The sequence below is a fragment of the Kogia breviceps genome, chromosome 4 (genome assembly GCF_026419965.1).
Source record: "Kogia breviceps isolate mKogBre1 chromosome 4, mKogBre1 haplotype 1, whole genome shotgun sequence".
Lineage (NCBI taxonomy): Eukaryota > Metazoa > Chordata > Mammalia > Artiodactyla > Physeteridae > Kogia > Kogia breviceps.
In genome coordinates, this window is record NC_081313.1 from 168,793,276 (window position 1) to 168,821,055 (window position 27,780).

General features: G+C 48.1%; 2 protein-coding genes across 6 annotated transcripts in view; both read right to left on the bottom strand.

The window, feature by feature from the left end:
* Window positions 1–6,621, bottom strand: part of AKAP8 (A-kinase anchoring protein 8) — a 17,227-nt gene extending 10,606 nt beyond the window's left edge. Inside the window, exons 1-5 of one of the 4 annotated variants that reach the window (XM_059063219.2) lie at window positions 6,233–6,621; window positions 3,664–3,702; window positions 2,231–2,263; window positions 1,422–1,698; window positions 478–961 (exon numbers count right to left, since the gene is read on the bottom strand). In XM_059063219.2, the coding sequence (XP_058919202.1) occupies window positions 478–961; window positions 1,422–1,698; window positions 2,231–2,263; window positions 3,664–3,702; window positions 6,233–6,251 (852 nt within the window). In that variant the 5' untranslated portion in view covers window positions 6,252–6,621. Of the gene's footprint in view, window positions 1–477; window positions 962–1,421; window positions 1,699–2,230; window positions 2,264–3,663; window positions 3,703–5,227; window positions 6,007–6,232 lie in introns of those variants that run through there. The other 3 variants (XM_067032363.1, XM_067032364.1, XM_067032362.1) reach the window with 3 other exon arrangements.
* An 18-nt stretch (window positions 6,622–6,639) lies between these two features.
* The window catches only part of AKAP8L (A-kinase anchoring protein 8 like), a 29,206-nt gene continuing 8,065 nt past the window's right edge, over window positions 6,640–27,780 (bottom strand). The window contains exons 3-15 of one of the 2 annotated variants that reach the window (XM_059063223.2): window positions 23,012–23,044; window positions 22,661–22,718; window positions 22,478–22,558; window positions 20,125–20,578; window positions 19,937–20,033; window positions 19,786–19,856; window positions 19,400–19,463; window positions 18,388–18,496; window positions 16,793–16,934; window positions 16,600–16,705; window positions 16,232–16,362; window positions 7,140–7,235; window positions 6,640–7,030 (exon numbers count right to left, since the gene is read on the bottom strand). In XM_059063223.2, coding sequence (XP_058919206.1) covers window positions 6,713–7,030; window positions 7,140–7,235; window positions 16,232–16,362; window positions 16,600–16,705; window positions 16,793–16,934; window positions 18,388–18,496; window positions 19,400–19,463; window positions 19,786–19,856; window positions 19,937–20,033; window positions 20,125–20,578; window positions 22,478–22,558; window positions 22,661–22,718; window positions 23,012–23,044 — 1,760 coding nt within the window. In that variant the 3' untranslated portion in view covers window positions 6,640–6,712. Of the gene's footprint in view, window positions 7,031–7,139; window positions 7,236–16,231; window positions 16,363–16,599; window positions 16,706–16,792; window positions 16,935–18,387; window positions 18,497–19,399; window positions 19,464–19,785; window positions 19,857–19,936; window positions 20,034–20,124; window positions 20,579–22,477; window positions 22,719–23,011; window positions 23,045–27,780 lie in introns of both variants that reach the window. The other variant, XM_059063222.2, reaches the window with a different exon arrangement.

Here is a 27,780-nt window from a genome sequence, read left to right on the forward strand (position 1 = left end):
GATGGTTAACATACCCCAGAGAAATGACGAACCAAAGAGGTTGTAAGATCAGAGAACAAGGACAGAAAAGGTCTTTTCAGAAAGCAAAGAAATACAACACGGTTGGACCCCCCCCCACCCCAACCAAAACACAGAAATTTTATGCTGAGTGAAAGAACCCAGACACAAAAGGCCAAGTATTATATGATTGCATTCATATGAAACGTCCAGAAGAAACAAATCTACAGAGACAGAAAGTACATCAGTGGCTGCCAGGGGGCTGGGGGAGAGACCGGGGAATGACTGCTAACAACAGAGGTTTCTTTCTGGGATGATGGAAACGCTCTAAAATTATGTGGTGGTGAAGGATGCACAATTCTGTACATTTTTACTTAAAGTTGAAGTGCATTTTAAAATAAATATGAGTGAATCTTACACACAAAGCTATTTAAAAAGAAAAGCAAATGAGGCAGATGAGAGAACTTGGCAAGGGCATACCCGATCTCTCATCCGGGTCTGTGACCGGCCACATCCGTAGGGCATAGAGCTGTCATAACCACCTGCCCCCTGCACGCCCATCACGCCGAAGTCAGGGGCCATGGACTGGGAGAAGAGGGAAGGTGGAGGCCTGCTGGCAGAGGGGCCTCCCAGGCCCCGCCCACCCACATAGTTCATTTCCGTCCATGGAGCAGAAAGAGGCTCAGAAGAGGCTGCAGGTGGCATGAAGGGGTCGCTGCGCATAAAGGTGCCGGGGTTGCTCCGGTCCTGGAAGCGGCCCTGGCCTCGGCCTCGCATGAAGTCATCGAGGGAGCCCCGCTCACGGGCTGGGTCCCGGCAGTCACTGTACTGACCACCAAAGCCACCATTGCGGTCGGGCCCCAGGTCAAAGTCATAGTCGTAGCTGTAGCTGGGGCGGTAGGGATTGTGCTCGGGCAGGCAAGGCCTGGAATCGTAGGACTCGAATGACTGGAAGCGGAAGGAGCTGCAAAGAAAGCACAACCCATCACCACACTGTCCGGGCACAACCTCAACACCTCCCGCAAAGCTGACTTCCCTACATTCAGAACAGCAAAGCCAAACCACCATGCATCCCTCCTAAATGCTCAGAAAATAAAACAGACCAAAATCCCTTGCAAACACTGTTGAAAAGGGGCATGAAGCCCTGGCCAGGGCTTGGGGAGGAATGGGGAGAGTCTGCTAGGCGCCTGATGCAGAAATAAGAAGTCTGGCATAGTTTAGCTAACAGTCATGCCCTAAGCCCCACCACTCAAGAAACCAGCAAGTCCTACTACATGCCTCGGCCTAACAATGGCTCAATATATCTATCCTACACTCAGGAGGGAGCTGGGGAAGAGCCCTCCCTGGAAGAGCAGGTGCCCACTCCCGTCTACACAAAGCTGGGCACGCGGGATCCCCCGGGAAGGGCTCAGGTCTATAATCACCTCTCCCGGTCCTGCATGCCCTCCCCACTGCCGCTGCTCCCGCCCCTGCCTCCTTCCTTGGACATCATGTCCAAACGCTGGTTGATCTTGGCAATGAGGGAGTCGGAATTGTCGGTGCACGGCTCTGGGCCATAAGAAGCCATATGCATGGCAGGGCCCCCAGGTGCCAGGCCATCACTGGCCTTGGTGGCCTCCCATGAGGCTGGGCCGTAGCTGTAGGTTGCTCCTGTGGTGACGCTGGTGTTCTGGGCACCATAATAATTGTAGTTTTCATAACCTGACAGGGAAGAAAAACTAAATCAGATCTCAGCAGCCATAAGGCCAGCCCATGGTGGACAAGTCTGGGGAGGAGCACCCACTGCCCATGGAGAAGGAAAAGGGTCATGGGTCCAAGTGCTTCTGGCATTACCCCAACACTGCACAAGTCATCTGCCAAGACGCAGCAGGAGGAGGGCAGGGCTACGGCCTCAACTCTGAGCAGTGGGTTTTCTATACCAGATCCTAAGACTTGCTTCTCATCCAAAGCAAGAGAGCCCAGGAGCCAGCAGTTGGAACTACTGATGGACCCACCAAAGAGCTGCTGCTCCCAGAATACAACCACAACTCTCCCCACCCCCCATCTCCAGCAAGTTCCCCTGGAGGCCGCCCCCCCCCTCCAGCCCTCCTCAACACCTCAGGCCCAGTCTGTTGAGCCTCAGAACAGCTGTGAGCACATCTAGGAGAGGAGTTGGGGATCCCTGCACCCCAGCCTCTCTAGGTAGCTGATCGGAGGCCCACTCACCCACCCACGGACCCCCAGAAGGGCCTACCTTGCCAACTGGCCACACCAGTTCCATATGCACCTTAGAAGAAACAAAAACATACAAGAGTTTTGTTTGCAAAACAAAGACATCTGAGACACATCCCCTCCCCCCACCACAGCCGGGATGCTGTACACAGGCCAGGGCTGAGGGTGGCTATGTCAGTGCTCCAGGAGGCACCCTTGGCTGCCCATTATGGCCAGGAAAGGCTGCAGTCCACTAGCGGTAAAACTCGTTTCCTACAGAGCACTCAGCAGAGCACAGTCAGGGCTTCTCTCCTAAGCAAGCCTGATCTCCTCCATTAGGGCAACAGAAAGGACACAGCAGCCTTTTCCCAGGAAGCTTGTCCAGCGTGGGCCACCAGCCAAGAGGCCACCCAGGCCAGGTCCCTAGGTAGAGAGCCCTTCTAAAGTGCCAGTCCTCACCAGGAGCCAGAACTAAGGCACCGCCAACAGCACGGAGAGTGCACTGGTGGAAAATCATGTCCCTAACTCAACTGAGCAAGGGGTCGTCATGTGCCTGCATAACACAGAACACCTCCTCCTGGGAAACTCAGTGATGGGCAGAAAAGTCACCCTGCTCCCAGTGGTGCTAGGGCCAAGCTCCAGGCTCAGAAAACAGAGTAAACCCCTACCCCATCCCCTGGAACAGATGCTGGCAAAAAGGAGAAAACCTCGCCCACCAAAGAGCACATGCTGGTACTTGAAACACACTTAGCACCATGATATAGACTCACAAGCAGGGTCAGCAAACAGGCCAAATCTAGTTCACAGCCCAGTTTTTGTAGGGCCTGCAAGCTCTAAGAATGGGTTTTATGTTTTAAAATTGTCAGGAAAGAAAAAAACATAAAAAAGAATACTTCATGACATACGAATTTTGACAAAAGACACATCATTCACACATTTGTCAAAACTCATAGAACTGTATAACAGAGTGAACGTTAATATAAATTCTAGGCTACAGTTAATAACAATACATCAACATTGGCTTATAAATTGTAACATATAAGGGAACTGTACTGGGGTGAAGGTAGGGGGAGTGTATGGAATTCTAAGTACTATCTGCTCAATCCTATAAATCTATAACTACTAAAAAATAAAGTCTATTAATTATAAAAATCTTCAGTTATACCCTCGACTATTAACTTAGAATTAAACAACAAAAGTTGTTAAAAAAAAAGACTATTCCACAACACATGAAAATCATACGATATGCAAATTCCAGTGTCTTTAAGTAAATATTATCGACACACAGTCCTACCTACTTGTTTATAAACTATCTATGGTGGCTTTTGCACTACAGAGACCATGTAGCCTGCAAAGCCCCCCCAAATTTACTATCTGGCCCTTTACAAAAAAGGTTTCCTGGTCCCAGCTATGTCACGCTGGTGCTGGGGGGTGCGTAGCCCAGGCCTCCCTGAAAAGCAGGTCCATCCCACTTACCCTGGGTGTTGGTAGGTCCAGCACTCCATGCCCCATAGCCTGTGAACAGAAGACCTGTGAGTTAGGGTCATATTTGTCATACCAGAGAACAAGTGCTTCTGAGATGCTCTGAGGAACATAAAGGATCTCCTTGAAGGAGTTCAGTGCCAGCCTTACAAGAAGGCAGCCAGCACAACCACAACAATGTCTCCTTAAAAGTCATCCCACAGCTGGGTTTTGCATTATCACACTCCACCTGCCTGAGGTCAAAGCAGAAAAAACAGGAGGTGGATGGGCTTCCGGGACAGTTCTGCCCATTGCTTGATGAGGGACCTTGACTTAAGTCTCAAAACGCAGCTGAGGAAGACACAGAACCAGACACCAGCTAGCTCATCATTAGGACACAGTCCCCCACCCCGCACCCCAAGCAGCCGTAAGTACCCCACAACTGAGAACAAACTTTGAAAATTTGGAGACAACAGCTGTGCCTCTCTAGGCCTCACTTCTGTGCGACTCTGAACCGTCCAGTGCTCCGCTGGGCCTTGAAGTCCCAGGCATCAGCCCGGCCCTAAGGCGTCCGACTGCGCTCCTCTCTGTGGCCGCGCCCTCTGCCCCTCCAGACTTTCCCATGACAGCATCTCTCTGGCCCTGCTTCACTGTGTCCCTGGAGCCTGGCACAGCGCTGGGCACGGGCAACCATTCATACCTGTCAAACGACTTCATCTTTACACAGCCTCCTCTCTCTCAAATACATCCCCCCTTCTCTCCTACTAGGACAACCCAAACCACTGAGTGCCTACTGTATGCTGACACATGACGGGCACTCAGCACACATTAGTTGGTGACCCCAAATGACATTCAGAGATGATGTGGGAGCTAAGGCTCAGAGGTTAGGGGACTCGATCCGAAGTCACCCTGCTGAAGGTTACGATCTCCCCATGTCAATCTGTGCAGCAGAAAGACAGAGTAGTGATTCTAACAGCAACTGACCAACTGTGGGGCACTGGTCTAACTAAGGGGCATGTGGTATTCACATAACCTCATAATGACCCTTTAGATAGGTACTACTTATTCTGTTGTACAGAATAAGCTCCAGAGGATAAGTCATTTGCCCAAGAACATGGAGCTGAGGAGAAGAATAAGGACCTGGACCCAGATCGAGGTGCCTCCTATGGCCAAAGAGTAACTCATAAGCCTCAACAAATCTTAGGAAATAACTCTAGATGGAAAAGCTACACAAGGATTCAGGGAGGCCGCTGCATCTAAACCGAGTCTGAAAAGGTTTTTACTAGGTAGGAAGATGGGGGGGGGGGGTGACCTCTCCAAGCTAAGGGCATGCATAAAGCAGGATTACTACTAGCTGAAAAATCTGGTAGGGAGGCAGGTAAAGAAGAGTGAGATCCAGTCACACTGCAGAAAAGACAGGAGTACCAAGTAGAGCCACAAGCACACCATGCACCTCAGGACCTCTCTGCTTCTCTGCAATTCCCGCTGCTGGCCCCTTGCTAATGCTGCCACCTTTCAAAACATTCGCCTTCGCTGCGGCAGCCATGATCAGATCGCTTGCTTCTCGAACCTCATATACCTGAGAGATCGGCGCCGGGTCAAGCCCAACCCTGCGTATTCCAACTGTTCCCTGCGGGCAAACGCGGCTTCCAGCACACAGCAAAGGCCTCCCAGGAGGCTCAGATTCCAAAACTGAGAGCAGATCGCCAGAGAAAGCCCGTCCTGCCGCAGGCCCTGAAACCCAAGTGGGTAAGGGCACGTTCCCTCTCACACAGCCCCTCTGGCGTCACCAGGCCACCACAAAGGACTGCCTTAAGGAAAGCCCCCCAATCTGTCACGACCCCAGAGCTCATCGGGTTTGCAAGCTTTGACCAAGTTACCCCGCATCTGACCCTCAAATGTGTCGTCCCATATCTGCACGAGCTAGGTCCGCGGTAGGCGCCCAGTGAGGCTAACCACTGCAAAGGCCGCACTAGGCCCCGCTGCTCTGCACCGCGGGCCTGGCGGAGTCCAAACTGCGCCGCCATACGGCTTCCGGGACCGGCGCCCCAGGTCACGTGTGCCGCACGGAGGCCCCAGCCAAGCCCCGTAGGTCCCCGGACAGGCCCGACGGCCCGAAAAGAGGCAGCGGTTCCGCCTCGGCCCCCGGCCGAAGACCCCGGGCCCCACAGACTCGCGCCATAGCTCCGCCCCCCGGCGCCGCCATTTTGTGGCGTCTTCCAAAAGGGACAGCAAGCCTGCTAGCGGCGAGGATCTGCAGGGCCCGGCCGACACCGCCGAGGTTAAGGAACTGAAACTACCCCAACCGCCTAAGGCGCCCCCCGAAACCCTCCGCAGCGTCGGCACGCCGAAATCAGCCAACTTCCTCAGGCCCTGTCGGCCAATCCGCACGCAGCGCCCCGGGAGCGACGGGGCCGAGATCCAATAAGCTGCGCGCGCGCGCCCCAGCCGCCTCGCCGCAGGGCCGGACTGCGGTAACCGCGCTCGGGTGTAGTCCCCGGCCCGCAGTCCTCTGCGCGGCGGCGGCAGTGCCGCCCGGGCACCACCTGCCGGTCCCACCCCGCACTGAGTTACCCACACTAACCTCCGTAGCCCTGCTCCATCTCTTCAGCTCGGCCCGCCAGCAGCTCCTTTTTCTAAGCTACCACAGGACGCATGCGCTCAACGCACTTCCCGCCGTCCTCTACTGGTAGACCAGACGCATGTGTCACCCCTTCCACGGGCAACCATTGGCTGGAGTTCACAGCGGGACCGCCCTTACCACCCCAACTGGCCTTCCGGTTGTTGTGGATCGGTGTTCACAGCACCCTGGGAGTTTTGGTCCGAACCGCGGTGCCTCGCTGCTAGCAGGCGTATCACTTCTCCTCCCCGCCAGTGCGCAGGCGCAACCCACCCTTCCCGGGCCCCACCCGCAGGTACACACAGCCCAGCGGCTAGGTCCCGACACCCGCCCACGGGGACCGCGCCGCACATAGACAAAAGAGGAAGAGATGAGATGGGAAAAACTTTATTAGACTCGGCTTCCAGCCTCGGCCACAAAGGCCCCGCCCGCCCCGGGCCCGGGTCATGGAGCGCCCCCCCCGCCCTCCTCGTCGTCGTCGTCATCAGCCTCCACGTCCAGACCCGGGATGCCTCGGATCTGGCGCTCCAGCGCACCGCCCAGTAGGGGCACGGCCGCCTCCTCGTCCTCCTCGGGGGGAGGCGGGGGTGGCGGGGACGCGGCCCCGGGGGCCGGCTCCGGGGGCACTGGGGGCTGCGCCGGCGCGCCCTCTGCACCCTCCGCCCCTGCCGCTTCGACCAGCGCCCCCTCATCCAGGGCACCGCCCTCGGCCTCCTCCTGTTCCTTCTCCTCCTCTGGGCTGTCGGTGAAAGGGTTTTCGCCCTGCGGAGAGGGGCGCGATACTGAAGAAAGGGAGGACCCGCGAGCCAGGGGCCGGGACCGGGACCAGGGGCTGGGGACGGGGCCGGCATGCCAGGGGCGTGCAGCTTACCTTCAGATAGCGCTCCAGCTTCTTGCTGATTAGCTTGTTGTTGAGGATGCTGCGAGCCACCATGAGCGAGGACTTCTTAGACTGCTCCATCATGAGCTGCGAGCAAGGTAGGCAGGGCTGCAGAGGCTGCCCCAGGTACCCAAAAGCCCCCCACCCCACCGGATCGGGCAGAGACCACTCACACCCGCACACCTCTCCACCTCCACCTCCACCTCGGGGCCCAGCACCGCCAATGACTACTACAAGATTGCATAGTTCTGTAAGTGTTACCCTTCGGTACAAGCGTGGGTCCACTCTACAAGCATGGAGCCACTACCCGATTTGATCTTTGCTCAAATGCTCCATCTTTCCGTACCATACTTACTGTATGTAACTGATTACAGACATATGTCTTTACAGCTGACTGAAGAAATCTGATTTGCTTACTTAAAAATCATAAGCAGTGAACAAATATAAAAACCTACTAAAAACCAAATGTGCAACTCCTAACAAGGGGACAAATGCCCTAAAATGCACAGAACTCTTTAGGATAAACAGGGAGGATATAAAAGCAGGAATACGAATGCCAAACAGTATATTTTAGTGATAAACATTCTTTTAATCCACAGGATTCCCAGGAGGAAGAATTATACCCCCAAATGTAAAGGTTGAAAAGAGACACTTATACTCTGTTGGTGAGAGGCTCAACTGTTTTATTTTCTGGAAATCAGTTTGATAGAATATATCAAAAATAAAAATTTCTCAGTAATTCCTTCCCGGAGTCTAGCCTAAGTTTAAAATTGGAAACATGCATGCACACTGGTTGCAGTAGTGAAAAACTGGAAAGCACCTTAATGTTCTTCAGTGGAGAAGTGGTTAAGTAAATCAGACATTCAAAAGAACATCATGCGGTCCTTAAAGTAGGGCTCATCTCTAGCCTGGCATAAGAAAGATGTGTGATGGGACAGTGTGCATAGCATGCCAGAGCCTTTCCCTCCGGGAGGATTTATACCAAAATGCTACATGATTTTCTCGGTGGTGAGAATGAAGGCAACTTTTACTTCCATCATTAATGCAAGTAATGGTAATGCAAGTATAAAGCCATAAACAGGAAAAACAGGTAAAGCTATTTTGGGAGGGGTGGGGAAGCTGATCTCTAGGACCTCTACTCTCTACCCTAGCCACTCTATTATCACATTTCATAAAATCATCTCACTTTCTGTTTCTACTCCCTTTTCCCACCTTCATCTTTTTCCCCTTACATATTTTTCTCTACTACTTGGGGAAAATATTAGTAGCCCTCATGCATACTGAAAATGAAACAAGTTAAAGATACACAAAAGAAAACTGCCTACATATTGGTTTGTCCTGGTGGGGAATAAAAGGGATAATTGGTTCCAGTCGCAGGTGCAGTTGTGTGTACTTTAAGGTTTGGCACACTTACAAGGCTGTAGTAGAAAAAGATATCCCTTGGATATTATTACACGTTAAACTATGTGTTATCTGCAGAACACCCAGTCTCAATGTGCACAATGCTGACTACAGCTACAGACGTGTTCCTTTAGCTATGACCCAATTTACTCTGGATAAGAGCAAAAATGGTTCACATTCCATTATTTATAAAGTTACCTGCTGTTTGCTTTATTTTTGCTACGCTCATTATATTTGCATTTAAATGTTTTAGGCAACTTAAGAACGAATGTACAAGATGCAGTAAAAATGAACTGCTTGGGCTTCCCTGGTGGCACAATGGTTAAGAATCCATCACCTGCCAATGCAGGGGACATGGGTTTGAGCCCTGGTCCAGGAAGATCCCACATGCCACGGAGCAACTAAACCCGTGCACCACAACTACTGAGCCTGTGCTCTAGAGCCCGTGAGCCGCAACTACCAAAGCCCATGAGCCTAGAGCCTGTGCTCCACAACAAGAGAAGCCACTGCAATGAGAAGCCCACGCACTGCAACGAAGAGCAGCCCCTGCTCACTGCAACTAGAGAAAGCCCGCGTGCAGCAACGAAGACCCAACACAGCCAAAAATAAATAAATAAATAAATAATTGCTTGATATCCATTACTTCATGTATATCAAGCACAGGAGTAAAACAAAAAACCCATATATTTAATTTTTTCTTAGTTCTTTTTTGCTTTTGTGATTTTTTTTTTGATGCTAGACTAACATGCACATGCTGTAAAAAGTTAACATGGAACTAACTTGAGATGATGGCTTTGTTTAATGTCTTATGAGATTTTCATGAACAATTCAAGCATAATTGTTAAGAACATGTGTATTAAGTTCATGTTAAGTGGAAAAAAAGTTTTATGAACAGGAAAAAAAAAAAGATGCACAATTAGGATACTATTCTCACTCACCAATACATTATCCTCCTCCCTTTAGGTGCACAGATGGACACACCAGAATGTCTCCCAACTGAGGCACACTTACAATGTTTTCAGATTTTTGCTACAACAACCATATACCACATACTAGCAGACCTTGTAAGAAATACCAAAGGAAGTTCTTCAAGCAGAAAGGAAGTGATCCCAGACAATAATGTAAATCCATATGAAAGAACAATAAAGGTAATTATGTAATTACAAAAACACTACAAATGCAATATGTTTTCCTCTCAACTGGTTTAAAAAGGAGTTGTATAAAACTATACATATGTTTAAGTATTAAAAATATATATAGTTCTAAATATATATAAATAATTGTATTGTTTGGCCTGTAACAGAGGAATGTAATATATTTGCCAATAATGGCACAAAGAAGGTTGGGGGAGTAAAACTGTATTGGGCTAATAAGGAAATGACTATAGATGGTAATTTCAATCCACAGGAAGAATTCAAATGAAGAGAACCAGTAATGAGCAATAAGAAGGCCAATATAACAAAAACTAGAAATATGTAACTGCTCTCCTTTCTTCTGTCAGCTTCCTTAAAAGACAAATTATATAAAGTAATAATTACATTGTATTACATTATTGGGTTTGTACCACATACAGATGTACTACTTTACATAACAAAAACCTCCTATGTAGAGAGGTACATAGGAGTAACTTAATCTCACTGAAATTAAGTTATTGTATCTAAAGGAAAACTTAAAAAGTTAATATGTATAAGGTAAGGCCTAGAGAAACCACTAAGAAAATAATGCCCCAAAATGCAGTGCAAAAAAACCATTAAAGAAAATTAAATGTTATACTAAAGAAATACTTAATACAAAGAAAGCAGTAAAGCGTGAATAGAAGAATGATGTAAATCTAATAATATCAACAATAATGTTAAATGTGAATGAATTAAACAATCCAGTCAAAAGGCACAGACTGTCAAACTGGATAGAAAAGCAAGATCAAATTATATGCTATTCATAGGAGATACACTTTAGATCCAAATAGATTCAATAAATAGAAAAGGATGGGAAAAGATATACAATCATCAACCATAAGAAAAATGAACTGGCTATACTAATAGCAGACAAAACACAGTGTTAAAACAAAAAATGGTACTAAGACAGAAAGGGACATTTTATAAGGATAAAGGGTCACTCCATCAGGAGGATATAACAATTGTAAGTATAGATGCACCTAACAACAGAGCACCAAAATACATAAGACAAAAATCGAAAGAAAGGGAGAAACAGACAATTCAACAATAGCTGGAGATATCAATATCCCACTGTCAATAATGCATAGAACAACTTGGCAGAAGATCAACAAGGAAATAAAAGGCTTGAACAACACTATAAAACCAAACAAGCATAACAGGTATCTATAGAACACTCCACACAGCAAGAGCAGAAAATCCATTTGAAAATCTTCTCAAATGCACAAGGCACAGCATAGGTCATACACTAGGCCATAGAACAAACTTCAGTAAATTATAAGGACTGAAATAATAGAATGTATATTCTCTGACCACATTGAATGAAATTAGAAATCAGTAACAAAGGAATTTGGGAAATTCAGAAATATGTGAAAATTAAATGACACATTGCTGAATAACTAGTGGGTCTAAGAAAAACAAATCAGAGGGAAATTAGAATATAATTTGAGTGAAAATGAGGACGTGACATGCCAAAAGTTATGGGATACAGTGAAAGCAGTACTCAGAGAAAAAATTATAGCTATAAATGCCTACATTAAAATAGAAAAAACCGTAAGCAAGCAAATATTAGAGTAGAAATTAATGAAACAGAGAACAGAAAAACAGAAGAGGAAAAAAAAAAAATCAATGAAGCCATAAGTTTGTTCTTTTTAAAGATCAACAAAACTAACAAACCTTAACAAGACTGACCAAGAAAAAAACAAGACTCAAATTACAGCAGTCAAAAATGAAAGGTGACTACTGACATTACAGAAATAAAAGGGATTATAATGGAACACTAGAAATAAATGTATGCTAATAAATTGGATAATAGATGAAACGGACATATTTCTAGAAAGACACAAACTACTGAAACTGACTCAAGAAGAAATGGAATAATTCCCTGGTGTTCCAGTGGTTAGGACCACTCGGCACCTTCACTGCCGGAGCCCAGGTTCAATCCCTGGCCTGGGAAGTAAGGTCTTGAAAGATGAGTGGCGCAGCCAAAGAAAGAAGAAGAAGAAATAGAAAATCTAAACAGGCCAATAACAAGTAAAGAAATAGAATTAGCAATGAAAAAAAAGCAGCTACCCACAAAGAAAAGCCCAGGTCCAGATGGCTTCAGGGGCAAATTCTACCAATTTAATACCAATTCTTCACATACTTCTAAACAACAGGAGGGAAAACTTCCCAACTCATTTTTTGAGGCCAGTATTACTTTGATACCAAAACCAAAGACATCACAAAAAAACACAGGTGAATTATCTCTTATGAATACAGATGCAATAATTCTCAACAAAACATCAGGAAAGCCAATCCAACAACATATAAAAAAATTATACACCATGACCAAGTAGGATTTTTCCCAGGAACACCAAGAATGGCTTAACAACGCAAGTCAATGTAATATACCATACCAATAGAATAAAAAACAAAAACCACATGAGCATCTCAATAAATACATAAAAAGCATTTGACAAAATCCAATACCCTTCCAGAATAAAAACACTCAACAAGATACGAATAGAAGGGAATTCAGCAACCAGATAAAGGGCACCTATGAAAAATCCACAGCTAACATCATACTTAATGGTCAAAGACCGATGCTTCCTCCCCTACCAAGATCAGGAACAAGAAGATTCTTCTCTTCAAAATTGTGTTGGATGTTCTAGCCAGGGCAATTAAAGAAGAAAAAAATATATTCAACAGCATCCAGATTGGAAAGGAAGTAGTTAAACTATCTCTGTTTGCAGATGACTGATCTTATATATAGGAAATGCTAAGGAATCCACTAAAAAAACTATTAGAATTAATAACTTCAGTGAGGTTATGGGATAAAATATCAACATACAAAAATCAACTGTATTTTGATACACATACAAAGAACAACCAGAAATGGAATTAAAGAACACAATTCCATTTATAATAGTATCAAAAGAATAAAATACTTAGGAATAAATTAAGAACCCCAAAAGTGTAAAACTTATACACTGGAAACTATAAAACAATGTTGAAAGAAATTAAAGAATATCTAAATAAATGCAAAGACACCCCATATTTATATAGACTGGAAGACTTAATACTGCTGAGATGGCAATACTCTTCAAATTGATAGAGAAATTGAATATCGTCCTATCAGAATACCAGCTGGCTTCTTTGTAGAAACTGACATGCTGGTCCTAAAATCCTTGGAAGCTCAAGGAACAATCTTGAGAAAAAAGGAACAAAAGTTGGAGGAGTCACACTTTCCATTTCTAAATCTTACTATGAAGTTACAGTGTGGTAATGGCATAAGAATAAATATAGAGAACAAAAGAATAAAGAGTCCAGAAATAAATCCATGTAGCTTTGGTCAACTGACTTTTGACAAGGCTGCCATAGGCAAAATGGGAAAAAACAGTCACAGGGAAAAAAATAGTTCCTTCTACAAATGGTGCTGGGACAACTGGAAAATCACATGGAATAGAATGAAGTTGAACCTTACCTTATACCATATACAAAAATTAACTAAAATGCATTAAAGATCCAAATTATAGGAGCTGAAACTGTAAAATTTTTATTGTAAGAAAACATAGGGGAGCTTCCCTGGTGGCGCAGGTTAAGAATCCACCTGCCAATGCAGGGGACACAGGTTTGAGCCCTGGTCTGGGAAGATCCCACATGTCGCGGAGCAACTAAGCCCGTGTGCCACAACTACTAAGCCTGTGCTCTAGTGCCCGCGAGCCACAACTACAAGCCTGTGCACCACAACTACTGAAGCCCATGTGCCTAGAGCCCGTGCTCTGCAACGAGAAGCCACCGCAATGAGAAGCCTGTGCACCGCAACAAAGAGTAGCTAGCCCCCGCTCACTGCAACTAAAGAAAGTCCGCGAGCAGCAATGAAGACCCAACGCAGCCAAAAATAAATAAATAAATAAATAAAATTTAAAAAGGGGGTAAATCTTTGTGATCTTTTATTTGACAATGGATTCTTAGATGTGATACCCCAAGCACAGGAGCAAAAGAAAAAAAAACAGATAAACTGGATTTCATCAAAATTAAACTTTTGTGCTGCAAAGACACATCAAGAAGGTGAAAAAAAACCAACCCACAGAATGGGAGAAAATATTTGCAAATCATATGCCTGATAAGGGACTTGTATCTAGAATATATAAAGAACCCCTTAACTCAAAAAGACCACACAATTAAAAAATAAAGTATCTGAACAGACATTTCTTCACCTCTAAGAATGTAGACAGATGGCCAACAAGCCGCTGAAAAGATGCTCAACATCATTAGTTACCAGGGAAATGAAAATGAAAAATACAACAGATACCACTGCACTCCCACTAGAATGGCTGGAATCAAAAAGATTATAACTAGTGTTGGTGAGATACGAATAAATCAGAACTCTCATATATTGCTGATGGGGATATAAAATGGTACAGCCACTTTGGAAAGCAATCTGGCAGTTCCTCAAGAAGTTAAAATGTTATTGTTTGACCCAGATATTCCACTCCTGTCTAAAAGAAATGATAATACATGTCCACACAAAAACTTGCATCATAACAGAATTATCCATAATAGCCAAGAGGTAGAAACAATCCAAATTCTAAAGAATGAATAAACCAAATGAGGTATGTGTCCATACAAGAGAATATTTTTAGGTCATACAAAGGAATGAAGTTCTGATACATACTACAATATGGAAGAACATTAAACACACACTAAATTGAAGAAGCCGATCACAGAAAACAACATACTATGTGACTGCATTTTTATGAAATGTTCAGAATAAGCAAATACATGGAGACAGTAGATCAGTGGTCACCTAAGGCTGGGGGAGCATAGGGGTTGGAGAGTGATAGCTAAAGGATATGGGTTTCTTTTTGAGGTGATGAAAAGGTTCTATAATTGACTGTGCTGATAGCTGCACAACTGTGAATATTATTAAAAACTACTGACTTGTACACCTTACATGGATGAACCGTATGGTATGTGAATTGTATATCAAAAAAGCTGTCACCAAACTACTAATTAGAAGCTTTTTATTCACTTCTAAGTCTGGAATTTTTAAAAATATAGTGTTTATATTGAAACTATCTCTATAAACTAACTACTTCTGGTGTCTTCAAAGTAACTTTTATCACCCTTCCAATCCCCTCCTACAGCTGTTGGTCGTTACAGCTGTTCTTTTTTTTTTCAACTTGCTTTAGAATCAGTTTTGAGTTTATTTTTTGCTAGCTATCATTCATTTCACCCAGATTTTTCAAGTTTTAATACCATGCACTGTCCCTCCTCTACAATCTGCTCTCTGTTCTCTTTTAGTATACCCCTTTTATAAGCTCCCAACCCAAGAATCTCACCTTGGCAAGATCCCTACAGCTTCTCTGTTGCCAAAGCCAACAGACATTTTCCTTATCTTTCCATCTCTCTCAGTTGCATATGCCAATCCCAAATCTCCTCAACCACCCAAGCCAGATCTCTAAACCCATCCCACTGTTGAGAATCATTGCACTGAGAAAGACCAGCGATAAATCTGATGGGCTTGGAAAAAGGTTGAGAAATGCTATTTCTTACACCATTTTGCTGCTATTATCTGCTCATAAATCCCATCAGCCTCCTCCAGGGTGATGGCAGCCAAGACTCTCTTTCTAGCCCAGACCGGGTCCTGAGCCTCTCAGCTCTTTCCCTACTGCAAAGCCCCACCACCCTCACTTGATCTCTAACAGACACCTCTAACCTAGGATGTCACCCATTCAACGAAAAAAAAAAAAACCCACCTACTCTGGCTTCTGTGCTAGGCACTGGGAATACACTGGAATTCAGGACAGAATTTTTTCAATTTCTTGCCACACTCGCTCCTTTCCCTGTACCATATACCGCCCTCCCCATCATAGCAGCACCACTGTCCACCAGTTAAGGTAGAAATCTGTGACATCCCAGACTTCTGGTCACTCCCTCATGCCAACCTCCTGTTCACTTCCTTAAACACCTCTTCTACCCTGCCTGTCTCTTCATCTCTAAGGTGGAGGCATACCTCTGGTTTGATGCTGCAGCAGCCCTTCCTTGATCCCCAACCTCCCTCCCACAACAGGTGCCCGAAGTCTCTAGTCCAACACCAACTCTAATCCTACTGGTCCCCCACCTAAAAGCTTTGCTGCCTATAGGAGCAAGATCAGGCCCCTCAGCCCAGCCCCTGTGAACCTTGTGTCCAATACCTCCTCCAACAACACTTGCACCATACACTTCTTCTCCCTGTTTGGTTTCTGAACCTAATGTGGCCATTGACCCATATGCAAATGGAGATCCCCATATCCCACAGACCTTACTTCTTAAGGTCTAGCTCTGATGCTACCACCTGCCAGGCAGAGTCCCCATCTCCCACCCCTCTCTCTGTAGCTTTGCTGACTGAAGTGGGCTGGAAATGTCTACATCTTCTTGCGCCCTGCAGTCCCTGCAGTTTCTCATGGGCAAGCAGGGGTTATACCCCCAGGACCTCCCCCAGTCAACCCACAGGCTGGTGGGAGGGCACTGGTGGCCACTCACCCTGCGGTTCCGGTTGTGATCCATGGTCTTGAGGTGCTTCTGAATGATCCCAAACTGCATGGGAATGAAGAGGTCACAGGCTGCACAGTGGGCTGCCTCTACCTTCTTCACAAAATGTTCCATGGCAATTTCTGTAGAGGGGAGAAGGAGGGGAGTTGCCACTGGTCCCAGGCACCTAAGAAACACCCAGGAGTTGGGGGAGAACAGCAGACCAGCTCCTCACCTCACCCTGCCACTTCCACGTGGGCCTGAGGGTGTTCTCAGTGACCCTCCCTGGGGGAACAGAGGGGTGTTGTGACCCCACTCTGAGAACCAGAGGAGGGAAGGCTGAGACCCTGCCTGATAGGACTGGGATGGAACCTCCTCACCTTGGGTCAGATCTTGGTCTCTGTAGATCTGCTGGATCAGACCATCAAGGTCCTCCACAGTTTTTCGGAGCTCCTCTGTCTTCTTGGTCTTGTTAGCAACGTAGTCCTGCCGGAGATCCCAAGGAGATATTAAGGTTTGTGTGGGCTGCTCTATGTCCTGAGGGAAAAGCAGCTGTACCACTCCAAGGCTCACCTGCAGAAAGTCAGCTGTCTGCTTCGGAAGCTTGGTGCCTACGTACTTAAAGTGTTCCTTGTGAAACTTGCTGTCGAGGTGGCTGGTCATCTCATCCTCGTAAAAGGTCCGGTATTTGCAGAGAGAACACACAAACTGGATCCTGCCACAGGAGGGAAATGAGGGACTGAGACCAAGAGAGTCCCAGGGAACAGTGCTGCTGCCTCACCCAACCCAGGTGCGAGCCCTGAAACAGGCCTTGCTCATGGGCCTGTGAAGTACGGTCCCAGCAGGGGGACAGGCTAGGACCAGTGGGGTTGGGAGTAGAGAGGGACAGAACGTCTGCAGGCTGCAGTTACTGCAACGTAGGGGACAGGGGAGGAGCTCTTCCTTCCCGTAGGCAGGAGGCTGAAGCCTGAGGCAGCAGCTGCTGCAACAGGCAAGGAGTCGCTGGAAGGTTGCCGGAGGGCATCTCTACCAAGGCTGGGCAGGAGCTTGTGTACTTGGCCCAGCTGGGGACCGGAAGGAAGGATGCCCTGGCGTGAGCCAGGTGGCCCTGAGGTGCAGAGTGGAGTACGCAGTCCCGAGGCAGGGCCCGAAAAGGTGCTGCATCTTCCTTCTGGGGTCTGAGGGACTGAAAGGCCCAGCCCATCCTTTGCTCAGAATGCTTGGGGGTGGTGTCAGGAGGGATGGGAGGCAAGCAGGCCTGGGCACCTGCTGCCTCATCTTCCTCTTCTGAGAAGAGACCAGTCTGAGCTGGAAGGAGGGCGCCCGCCCGGCCTGCCAGAGGGCAGCCTGGAGTCACCTGAGCGAGGTGCTCTGTCTGGGCCTCGTGTCCACAGCAGAAGCCCGGGGTCTGGGGCCTGGGCTGGAGCAGGCCGCCGTGGCAAGGGGCGGAGGAGGCCAGCCGCCACCGAGGCCTTGGGGCAGGTCCCTACCTCTGCCGGACGTCCTTATCTGGGCCACGGGGTCAGCTTTGTCTGGAGAGCCCAGGGGCCAGGCGCCGGCGAGGCTGAGGAAGGTCCAGCAAGAGCAAGAGTCTGAGGCGGAGGAGGAGGAGGCAAGCGCCAGTGCGGGAGCCCTGAGGGCAGACAGACCCGACCAAGGGGCGTGAAGGGCTCAGCCGCAGACAGGCCCGGCCTGACAGGGCCGGCGGGCAGGGCAGAGGGCAGGCCCGAGGCTGCCACAGCCCACAGGTGCTGCCATCTCTCCTGAGCGTGGTGACGGCCTCTTGGCAGCTAGCTGGGGTGGCACAGGCGCCTTGGACCTTGAGTCTCTGATGAGCTGGCCCCCTCCCGCAGGGGCATCAGGCCCCCAGTGCACCTCGGGGCTCGTGCGCCGAGTGACCTAGTGCTGGAGCTTCTGGGCAACGGTGGTGAGCAGTGTCAGATCTCAGGCCAAAGTCGCTAGCGGTCGCCAGGGGGCCGCAGAGGGGCAAGGGACGAATCAGGCCTTGGGAGCTGGGCCTGGCGGAAAGCAGGGTCCATGCACGGCCGAGCAGGTGGCAGCTCCCAAGGGAGGCCAGAGGGCGGTGAGGCAGCAGAGCTATGGCCCTGCTCTCCTCGAGGCAGCCCCAGAGCGAGGCAGAGGAAAAGGGGTGGAGGGAAACTGGTTACCTTTCCACCATGCGGTCTCGCTGCCGCTTTTTCTGCTTGTCCTGGCTCTTTTTGCCTGCCTGCAACTTGCGCTTGGTCTGGCCACTCTCATCCTGGGTGCTCAGGGCCCCTGTGGGAACAAGAGGGGCACAGTTACCAGTTTGTGGTCTCTGGCTGGATCATCCACCATCTACTCCAGAGGGTCCATTCTGAAAGCAGCTGTCGAGCAAGGCCTCTGGCTGTGAGCAGGGCTGGGTACCCTGGAATGGGTAGGGAGTGATTTTGGCCTAGGACCTGAAGAGGGGAGGACACGTGCTGACCCTACCACTCTCCAGGACATCTACACTCTGCAGAGTGGGCCACAAGGAGGCTGGAAGGTAAAGAGAGGCTGTCTTAGTGGGAACACTGGCACAAGTTCAGGGGGCCCAGGTGGCAGGATGCAGGAAGGCCTCAGTTGGGGCCTAAGAGCAGCCTCCAAGGGTAAAGGCCCCAAAGCTTGCATGGCCCTGCCCACCTCACACTGGGCACCGCGGCAACAGTATGCTGAGGCTGGATTTACGGTTAGGTACCTGCTGGCGCTCATCACTTGAACAGGGGGACAGGGACTCCCAACAGGGAGTGTGGAGGTGCTAAGGGAAAGGACACGCAAACCAGAGCCATAAAAACTGCACCAAGGGTCCCGGCTTGGACACCAGCCATTAAGGACTCGGAACTGCATGTTACTAAGTAAGGGCCTGAGGGCAGGGGGTGTGCCTGGGGTTCCCCCACACTTTTGCTTGCTGCCCCCACCTGAAGGCAAAACCAGGGTACTAGGCAGGGGCCATCGCCACCCACAGCCTCGGTCTGGGAAGATTAGGGGCAGAGTGGAAAGGGGGTGAAGAGGGAGGTTACTCCCTACCAGTACATACCCAACCACACAAGGGAGGATCCAAGCTGGACACATTTCTGCCAAAACCCTGCCCTTGGCTGGACCCCTCCCACCACAAGCACCTGGAAGAGCCACCCCAGCACCCAGGCCACTCAGAGGACTCACCTTTCTCTGCATCCTCTTTGCCTTCATCCTTCCCGTCCTCTTTTCCCTCTTCGTCTTCTCCTTCCTAAGACACAATTTCAAAAATTCAATGTTAAAGTATGTATAGCTGTTCATAACAGCTGTAAATGACAAGGCCCTGTTCCAGGCCAGGCACTGAGACAGGAGCCTCACATCCTCCCAACAGCCCTTGCACAGAGGGCCCGCTCTGCCATTTTTCTGATAAGGAAATCCAACCTCTGGTTAGGCAGCTTGCCAGCAGCTTGTGCTCTCTACCAGACCTCCACCTCCTTGTACTAGTCATGTGTGCATGCAGAGATGACTCAGGCAGCCCACTGTTCACAGGCCTCACCTACAGACAGAAAGAATGCAGAGCTGGGGCCACTTACTGCTCTGAAGCCCTTCTCCACAGCCTCAGCACCTTCAGTGCCCTCTGCAGCTTCCCCCTCAGTGCCCTCGTCTGAAAGGTAAAAGGAAGCAAGCTCAGCCCAGGAGCCCCAAGGGGCAAAGGGCAAGAGTCATGCCAGTGCCTGGGCTCACCATTGTCTGAATCACTGTTATCGGAGCAGTCCGTCCGGGTGGCTTTGCTGTCGGGCTCGTCGGGACTGCCACATTGCTTTCTCTTCTTTTTCTTGGTCTGGGTCAGAAAGAGGGAGCAGGGTCAGGGTGGATGGCTCCAGGGCCCTCGCTCTGCTCAGTCACAAAACAGGAAGGCCTCCTCCACTCACCCGAAAGTCAGCTGTGGTCCAGGTCTTCCAGGTCCGCCTCATCTGTTTCATGCCATTGCCAAACCCAAAGCCAAAGCGGGAGCCACCCGGGAAGGTGCCCCCGCCACGCATGCCCTGGAACATGCCGTACTCAGGGATGATGTTCTGGGAGAAGAGGGAGGGCAGCCGGGAGGCACCAGGCATGCACTGGCCCCGGGCCCCCATGGGGTCTTCCCACACGCGCCCATAGCCTGAGGCCATCGGCCGGCCACTCCGGGAGTCCCGGGCCCAGCCCTGAGCCCGTGGGCCAAAGGTGTCGCCACCACGCATGCGGAACTGGTCGCGGTAGGCATCATACTGCCCCTCGTAGGCCATTTCCATCTCAGGGTCAAGCTCGCCGTAGTCATAGCCCGACCGGTACAGATCACGCTCACTCAGGACGGCCCTCGAGTCACAGGCCTCGTAGGAATCATATCTGCAGAGGCAGGTGGCAAGCATCAGGGAGGGCCTCAGGTCCTATCACCCTTCTGCTCCTGCCTGCTACCAAACCTCCCTATCATGGAGACAGAAAACCCACTCCAGCACCTACCCCATTGATCCCCATCAGAGGATCAATGTTTGGAAATGCCAATTTAAAAGGCCTCTCAGGAGCAGACTTCTAGAAGCCAGAAGGGCCTCTCAGATGATGTCCCCAAGCTTGCATGTGGGCCACACCAGCTTGAGGACCCTAAGAAGGACTATTAGGGTAAGGTAGATCTCAGTTAGGAGAAGAGACAGCCCACAGCCCACAAGAAACGTGCATGTGTCTGCGGCAGTCACAACATCCAAGGTTGCTCCTCGAGGGGCAGAGCCAAGCACCCCAGCATCCTGCAGTACATGGGCAGTTCAGCACATCAGTGTTTGTCCACTGGGGCTGATGACACCCATGAGAGACTGCTAAACCCATCACCACTCGAAACAAAAAGGAAGACAAAACACGGAATGTTGCCAGGAAAGACAATGTGACCTTGCCCAGGGACAAAAAAAAAAGAGTTCTTATGAGCTATCAACCCTGGAGCCCAGGACAGGGAATCATATCCTACTTAGCAACTGGGAAGGCAGGCCAAACATTCTGCCTGTGCAAGACAGGGCACCAGAGAGAGCCATTCTAACCATGGCTGCAACCCACAGACGCAGACCCCACATGTCTCTTTGCCAAAGTTGGGTAGTCAAGAAGCACCAGCAGCATGGAAGAAGAGGCCAGTGCTACCCAATTGCCACTCCATCCCTCAACCCTGCTCTCCAGCTCCAGGTTGCCACAAGAAGGTACACAGGCAGCTGGCACCAGCAGCAATGTCAGCCCAACTCCACAGACCCCCACCCACCCCCCGCTAGCAATTTGGCAGCCTCAGCTCCAAGCACTATGACTGTCAGGCAGGGCATGTGCTGGGCATCCCCCAACACTTTTTGCTTGCTACAGAGCCCATGCAAACAAAAGTCTCCTTGGTACCCCTCCGCCCCCTGGGGCCTCACTTGGCCCCATCAGTGCCTGGCCAGGCCCCTCCTTACTCTCTGCTTTCTCCCATTTGTCAGCTGGAGCCATTAGGCCACTCCACTCCATCCTGTGCCAGAAATACATGTGCCCTCCTCACTGAAACCTCTCACTAGGGCACAAGAACTTCTAGGCCAGCACCATTTCAGACAATGACAAATGCCCACAGCATGATGCTGTGGGGTAGGGCAGATCTGAGTGGGAGGCCCAGCTCCACTATTTACTCCTGGGTACCTGTGGGCAAGAGGTGTGACCTGCCTGCGCTTCACTTTCCCCATTTGCAAAGTGAGGATGTCAACAGTTCCTCACGGGCACTTCTGAGACTCAACAGGTACATGTTTATAAGGCACTGAAGGGTGGCCAGGACATGCCCACATCTTCCTTGTCCCTTATGTGGGATGCCCAGCTCACAGTGGTCAGCCCCAAGGGTTCATCCCACCCTTCACACCCAACCCAATCTGTTCTGCCCTGACAGAGTGCAGGATGTAAAGTATCTGAAGAATGTCAAATGGCTGTCTCCAGAGGGAAGAGCCATTTAACAATGCCCCTGAGAAGAGCCACTCGGAGAGTACAGTGAAGCCAGCCCAGTCTGGGCTTGTTCCTCTCTCTAAAAGCTGCAAGAGAGGCTCACCATCAGGCAATGGGGGAGGGTGGGGGGAGGAGGGGACACAAGCCAAAGAAGGGAAGTGCACTGGACCCCAAGCAGTCTCTGGGAAGCCCCGACAGCAGAGCAAAGAAGGAGAAAGCAGACGTAAGAGGCAGTTCAGAAGAGGGAGACGCCAAGGGGCAACAGGCAGGAGGTGACCCTGCAGAGCCTCAGCCCCTAGGCAGGTAGCCACTCACCTTTCTCCACCTGAGCCGTACACGCCTCCTTGTATCATGTCTGTCTCCAAATGCGGCACCATATCTACGCGTTGGTTAATTCTGGACAAAACGGAATCAGCACTGGTACTACCCATGGCACTAGGGTTTGCATTTGTGTCAGAGCTAGGCATTTCCCAAGAGTTTGAAGTGGCCATACCATACCCATAGTTGGTGGTGTTATCCTGGCCATAGCCATAGCCATAACCATAGTTCTCGTAGCCTGCAATGAGGGAGACAGAAAGACAAGATGGAGGGGGCGAGGAGAGACAGACAAACACAGAGACAAGGACACCTTCAGTCACAGAGACAAGAATGGATCTTAGCTATCTAAGGCTGGGTGGGCCCTAGTTCATACTAATAAGGATTCCTGGGAAGGAGTAGCCAGCTCCAGAGCACCTGGGACCCCCAAAGGTAACCCCCACCCCGAAACCTTGGCTAAGCTGGGCAGTGGCAGAAAGACTCAACCAGTTCAATCCCAAGGGAGAGGAGAATGATCATGGGTATAATACTTGCCTCTGTTTGTCCCAGAGCTCCAAGTTCCATATCCTACAAAAAGTAAAAGAGCAATTACACCTATAATTGCTTACAATACAGTAAGAGTTTAATTCAGGCACAAAGACAATGATTCCTAGAACCTGAGCAGTTACAGGAGATTGAACCTTCCCTAACTGAGAAGCCTTGAGCTTGAGAACACTACATAAATGACCCAGGCCACCTGCTGCCCTGGTACCTGACCTTTCGTGGCTCTGACCATCTGCTATTTAAGGAACCTCCCATTCCTAACACTCTCAGCTAAGGAATTTGGCTCCTATACGCCTTCCTTAAAAAGCCAGAATTAGAAGATTACTCCTGCCCCTGGCTTAAGCACCAATCAGAGGAGGAGGAGAGCAGTTTCCAGTGCCTTACACCAACTGTGCTGTACAAGAAGCTCAGCACAGAGCTCATATCCACTCTGAAATCTTATCAGTCAAATCACCCGACAAAGCTATATGGAGCAGAGAAACTGACTGCCCTAGTCCCTTAAATGTCTGTCTGAACAGGGAGAACCACCAAACACTTGAATTGTGAGTGTGCTGTGCTGGAACACATAAGCAGAGGGAGACAAAACACCACTCCCAGCTTGAGAAAAGCTGTTGAGAAAACAATCTGGATTATAAACTAAATATGCTTTGGATTTTATTACAGCATATAAGAAAAATTCATTCCTTCAGAAACATAAAGCCACTGAAAACTGACAAAGTACAAAGCCAAGAGGGACCTCTGAGTCAAGCAGACATGTTTCTTTCCCAAGGGAGTCCATGAGAACAGGTGACCACTTTTCCAGTGCCTCGGGTGAGACCTCAGAGTTACCTGCTACTCCACACTGTCTACTCTGCAGACAGACAGGTCATGCTCATCCCAGGGCAGGGGACCAACCTCAGTGAGACGGCAGTGTGATGAACAACAGAATCCAGCCACAGGAAAGCAAGACTGTATACACTGAGAAGATGAATCAGAATGAAGGGGAGTGGCGGCAGGCTGAGACCCTACACTCAGGTTCCTCCTCCTCAATCCACTGCACAAACGAATGGGGAGACACTGGAAACCAGCAAGGAGCTTTAGAAGAACACTAATTTAATGAACTGTGGGCATGCTAGAACTCACAAAGCAAAAATCCTCTTCAGCTGGGGAAACCGAAGCAAGGGCTTCTCATTCGTTTGTTTATTCGACAATTATCATTCTCAGAGGACATGGAACAGAGGCTGGCAGTCCTGGGCACTCCTCAAGCCCAGAGCACTGTGTGTTAAAGGAGACACTAAATAATTAGAGCAGCAAGGGACAGCAGCTGTACATCCTGTAAGGAGTGAGTGGTGAAAGAGGCGTTCTTACAGGCAAGAAGAGAGGCTGGCAGAACCATACAAGGAATAATGCACTTAGTCCCAGCAGCTAACGAGAGCCTGGCCACATGGCTTTTGCAACCAGGACAGTGGACACTAGCTATTCAAAAAGAGACAGGACTGGGAGGCAAATGCAGACCCATCAGGGTTATGCTTGTGAGGCCAGAATAGGATGTCCCTGCCCGACCCCAGGCTTCTGCTACTGAGGACGTGCCAGAACAGAGCAAAGAAGCACAAGGAAAGGAAGCAGGAGTGAGCATTAACGCTGAACACAAGGACAGGTTGGTGGCTCCTATGACAGGGGCAGGCAAGCACTCCCTATGAGCTACTTGCTATGGCCAGAGGAACCTAGACTCCCTGATGGGCTCCCCAACTAGGTCCCTTTGGGGTTGGGGTGGGGGAATCTTTGTCTACACTGTGTTCTTTGGCGACTCCCTGAGACCTGACCCTTGCAAAAGAACATCGGAACTAACTTCCACCCAGAGATGATACCAGAGTTGACAAAAGAGAATTTTAAGAATATAATTTCTTTTAAAAAGTAAACAACAAAAAAAGAGAGAGAGTAAAGAATAGGAGACAGTCGTAGTAAACAATAAAGAGCAAAAGCAGAAAACAATGTAGGGACTTCCCTGGTGGCGCAGTGGTTAAGAATCCGCCTGCCGGATGGACCTAGTCTGTCATACAGGGTGAAGTAAGTCAGAAAGAGAAAAACAAATACCGTATGCTAACACATATATATGGAATCTAAGGGGAAAAAAAAAAAAAAAGGTCATGAAGAACCTAGGGGCAAGACGGGAATAAAGACACAGACCTAATAGAGAATGGACTTGAGGATATGGGGAGGGGGAAGGGTAAGCTGTGACAAAGTGAGAGAGTGGCATGGACATATATACACTACCAAACATAAAACAGATAGCTAGTGGGAGGCAGCCGCATAGCACAGGGAGATCAGCTCCATGCTTTGTAACCACCTATAGGGGTGGGATAGGGAGGGTGGGAAGGAGGGAGATGCAAGAGGGAAGAGATATGGGAACATATGTATATGTATAACTGATTCACTTTATTATAAAGCAGAAACTAACACACCATTGTAAAGCAATTATACTCCAATAAAGATGTTAAAAAAAAAAAGAAAAAAAAAGAATCCGCCTGCCAATGCAGGGGACACAGGTTCGATCCTTGGTCTGGGAAGATCCCACATGCTGCGGAGCAACTAAGCCTGTGTGCCACAACTACTGAGCCCACACACCTAGAGCCCGGGCTCCACAACAAGAGAAGCCACTGCAATGAGAAGCCCATGCACCACAACGAGAGAAAGCCTGTGCGCAACAACGAAGATCCAATGCAGCCAAAAATAAATAAATTTAAAATAAGTTTAAAAAAGAAAACAATGTAAACATTCAACTTTAAGGTAATAGTTAATCAGAACAGATTATAGCCAACCTACTCAGTGAGATCACATAGGCATCAAAAAAGAATCTAAGCCTTATGCTGCACAAGGAAAGCTTCTAACAGTAAGCAAAACAAAACCGTAGACACAATTCTAGCCACCTGTAAGTTAGTTATTCAACTACCTAAAGTAACTATGCTGACAAAAGTTAAATATAAAATGGTGGGATCTTGAAATGAAAGATCTTGAAAGATCCTGAAATGAAAAAATAACATTTTTCAAAATGTTATTTACTGCTGTTATATTATTCTTGCAATCTGAGCCAGAAGGAAAAGTAAAAATATTCCTATTGCTTCACAATATGATTGTCTATGAAAAACTACTCCAAAAAATCTACAAAAAAGAGTTACTAGTGAATAAGTAAGCTTAGCAAGGTTTATTACAAGGTCAATATGCAAAAATCAAATCTTTACATACCAGCAATGAACAACTGGAAACTGAATTTTTGAAAACTATCATATACCACAGCACTAAAGACATGAAATACTTAGCTGTAAATCTAACAAAATGTGTGCAAGATCGGTGTTTAAAAAACTACACCACCAATGAAAGAAATCAAAGACCTGAACAAATGAAGTGGCATACTGTGTTCATGTACTGGAAGGCTTAATACTGTTAAGATTTCAATTCTCCCAAACTAATCTATAGATTCAAGACCATTCCACTCAAAATCTCAGCAGGAATTTTAATAGAAATTGACAAACTGATTCTAAAATTTATATGCAAAAGCAAAGGAACTATAATATCCAAGTCAATTTTGGAAAAAGAACAAACCTGGAGGATTCACATTTACAAATTTCAGGACTTACTATAGTGATCAAGACAGTAAGGTACTATAGGAAATTCAGACTCAAAGATCAATGGAACTGAATTAGAGGCCAGATACAGACCCACACGTATATGTTCAATTAATTTTCAACAAAGGTAAAAAAGAATCTTGACCTATACTGCACACCTGGTAGAAATATTAACTCAAAATGGATCACAAAATAAAAGTAAAACCTAAGACTATGAAACACCTAAAAGAAAACTTAGGAGAAAATCTTTGTGGCCTTGGGCTAAGCATAAATTTCATAGATACACCACCAGAAATCACGATCTATTAAAGGAAAAATTGGGACTTCCCTGGCAGTCCAGTGGTTAAGACTCTGTGCTGCCAATGCAGGGGGCACAGGTTTAATCCCTGGTCAGGGAACTATGATCCCACATGCCGCGTAATGCGGCCAAAAGACTTAAACAAACAAACAAAAACAAAGAAAAGACTGATGAATTGGACTTCATCAAAATGAAGAATCTGTATTCTTCAAAAGACACTGTCAAGAGAATAAATAGATAAGCTCCAGTCTGGGAGAAAATATTTGCAAATGGCACATCTGATAAAATGCTCTGTACCCAGAATATATAAACCTGAGGGAAAATAATTCAAAAAAGATGTGTAATGTGGGACTATGTCTGATTAAAAGGGTTGAGGTAGGGAGGACAGGACAGAGAAGCCATGCAAACCAAGTTTCTCCTCATTTATGAACTACTTGATACCTCCTTACTCATTTTCAGAACATTTTTTAAAGTATTTGTAAAAATTAATTAATTTATTTATTTTTGGCTGCATTAGGGGTCTTCATTACTGCACGTGGGCTTTCTCTAGTTGTGGCGAGTGGGGGCTACTCTGTTGTGGCGCACGGGCTTAGCTGCTCCGTGGCATGTGGGATCTTCCCAGACCAGGGCACGAACCCGTGTCCCCTGCACTGGCAGGTGGATTCTTAACCACTGCGCCACCAGGGAAGCCCAATTTTCAGAACATTTTAAGTCTCCCCCTCTCCCTGCCCCGAGACAATCTGCTAAGTCTTCAGGGAGCTTACTTATGTCCACTTAATCAGTGACTCCTGAGGGAATGTGACTGTGTAGGCTTAGTCTTTCCCTAGACCTTGGCAGTAAAACCAATAACCCATCTCAGT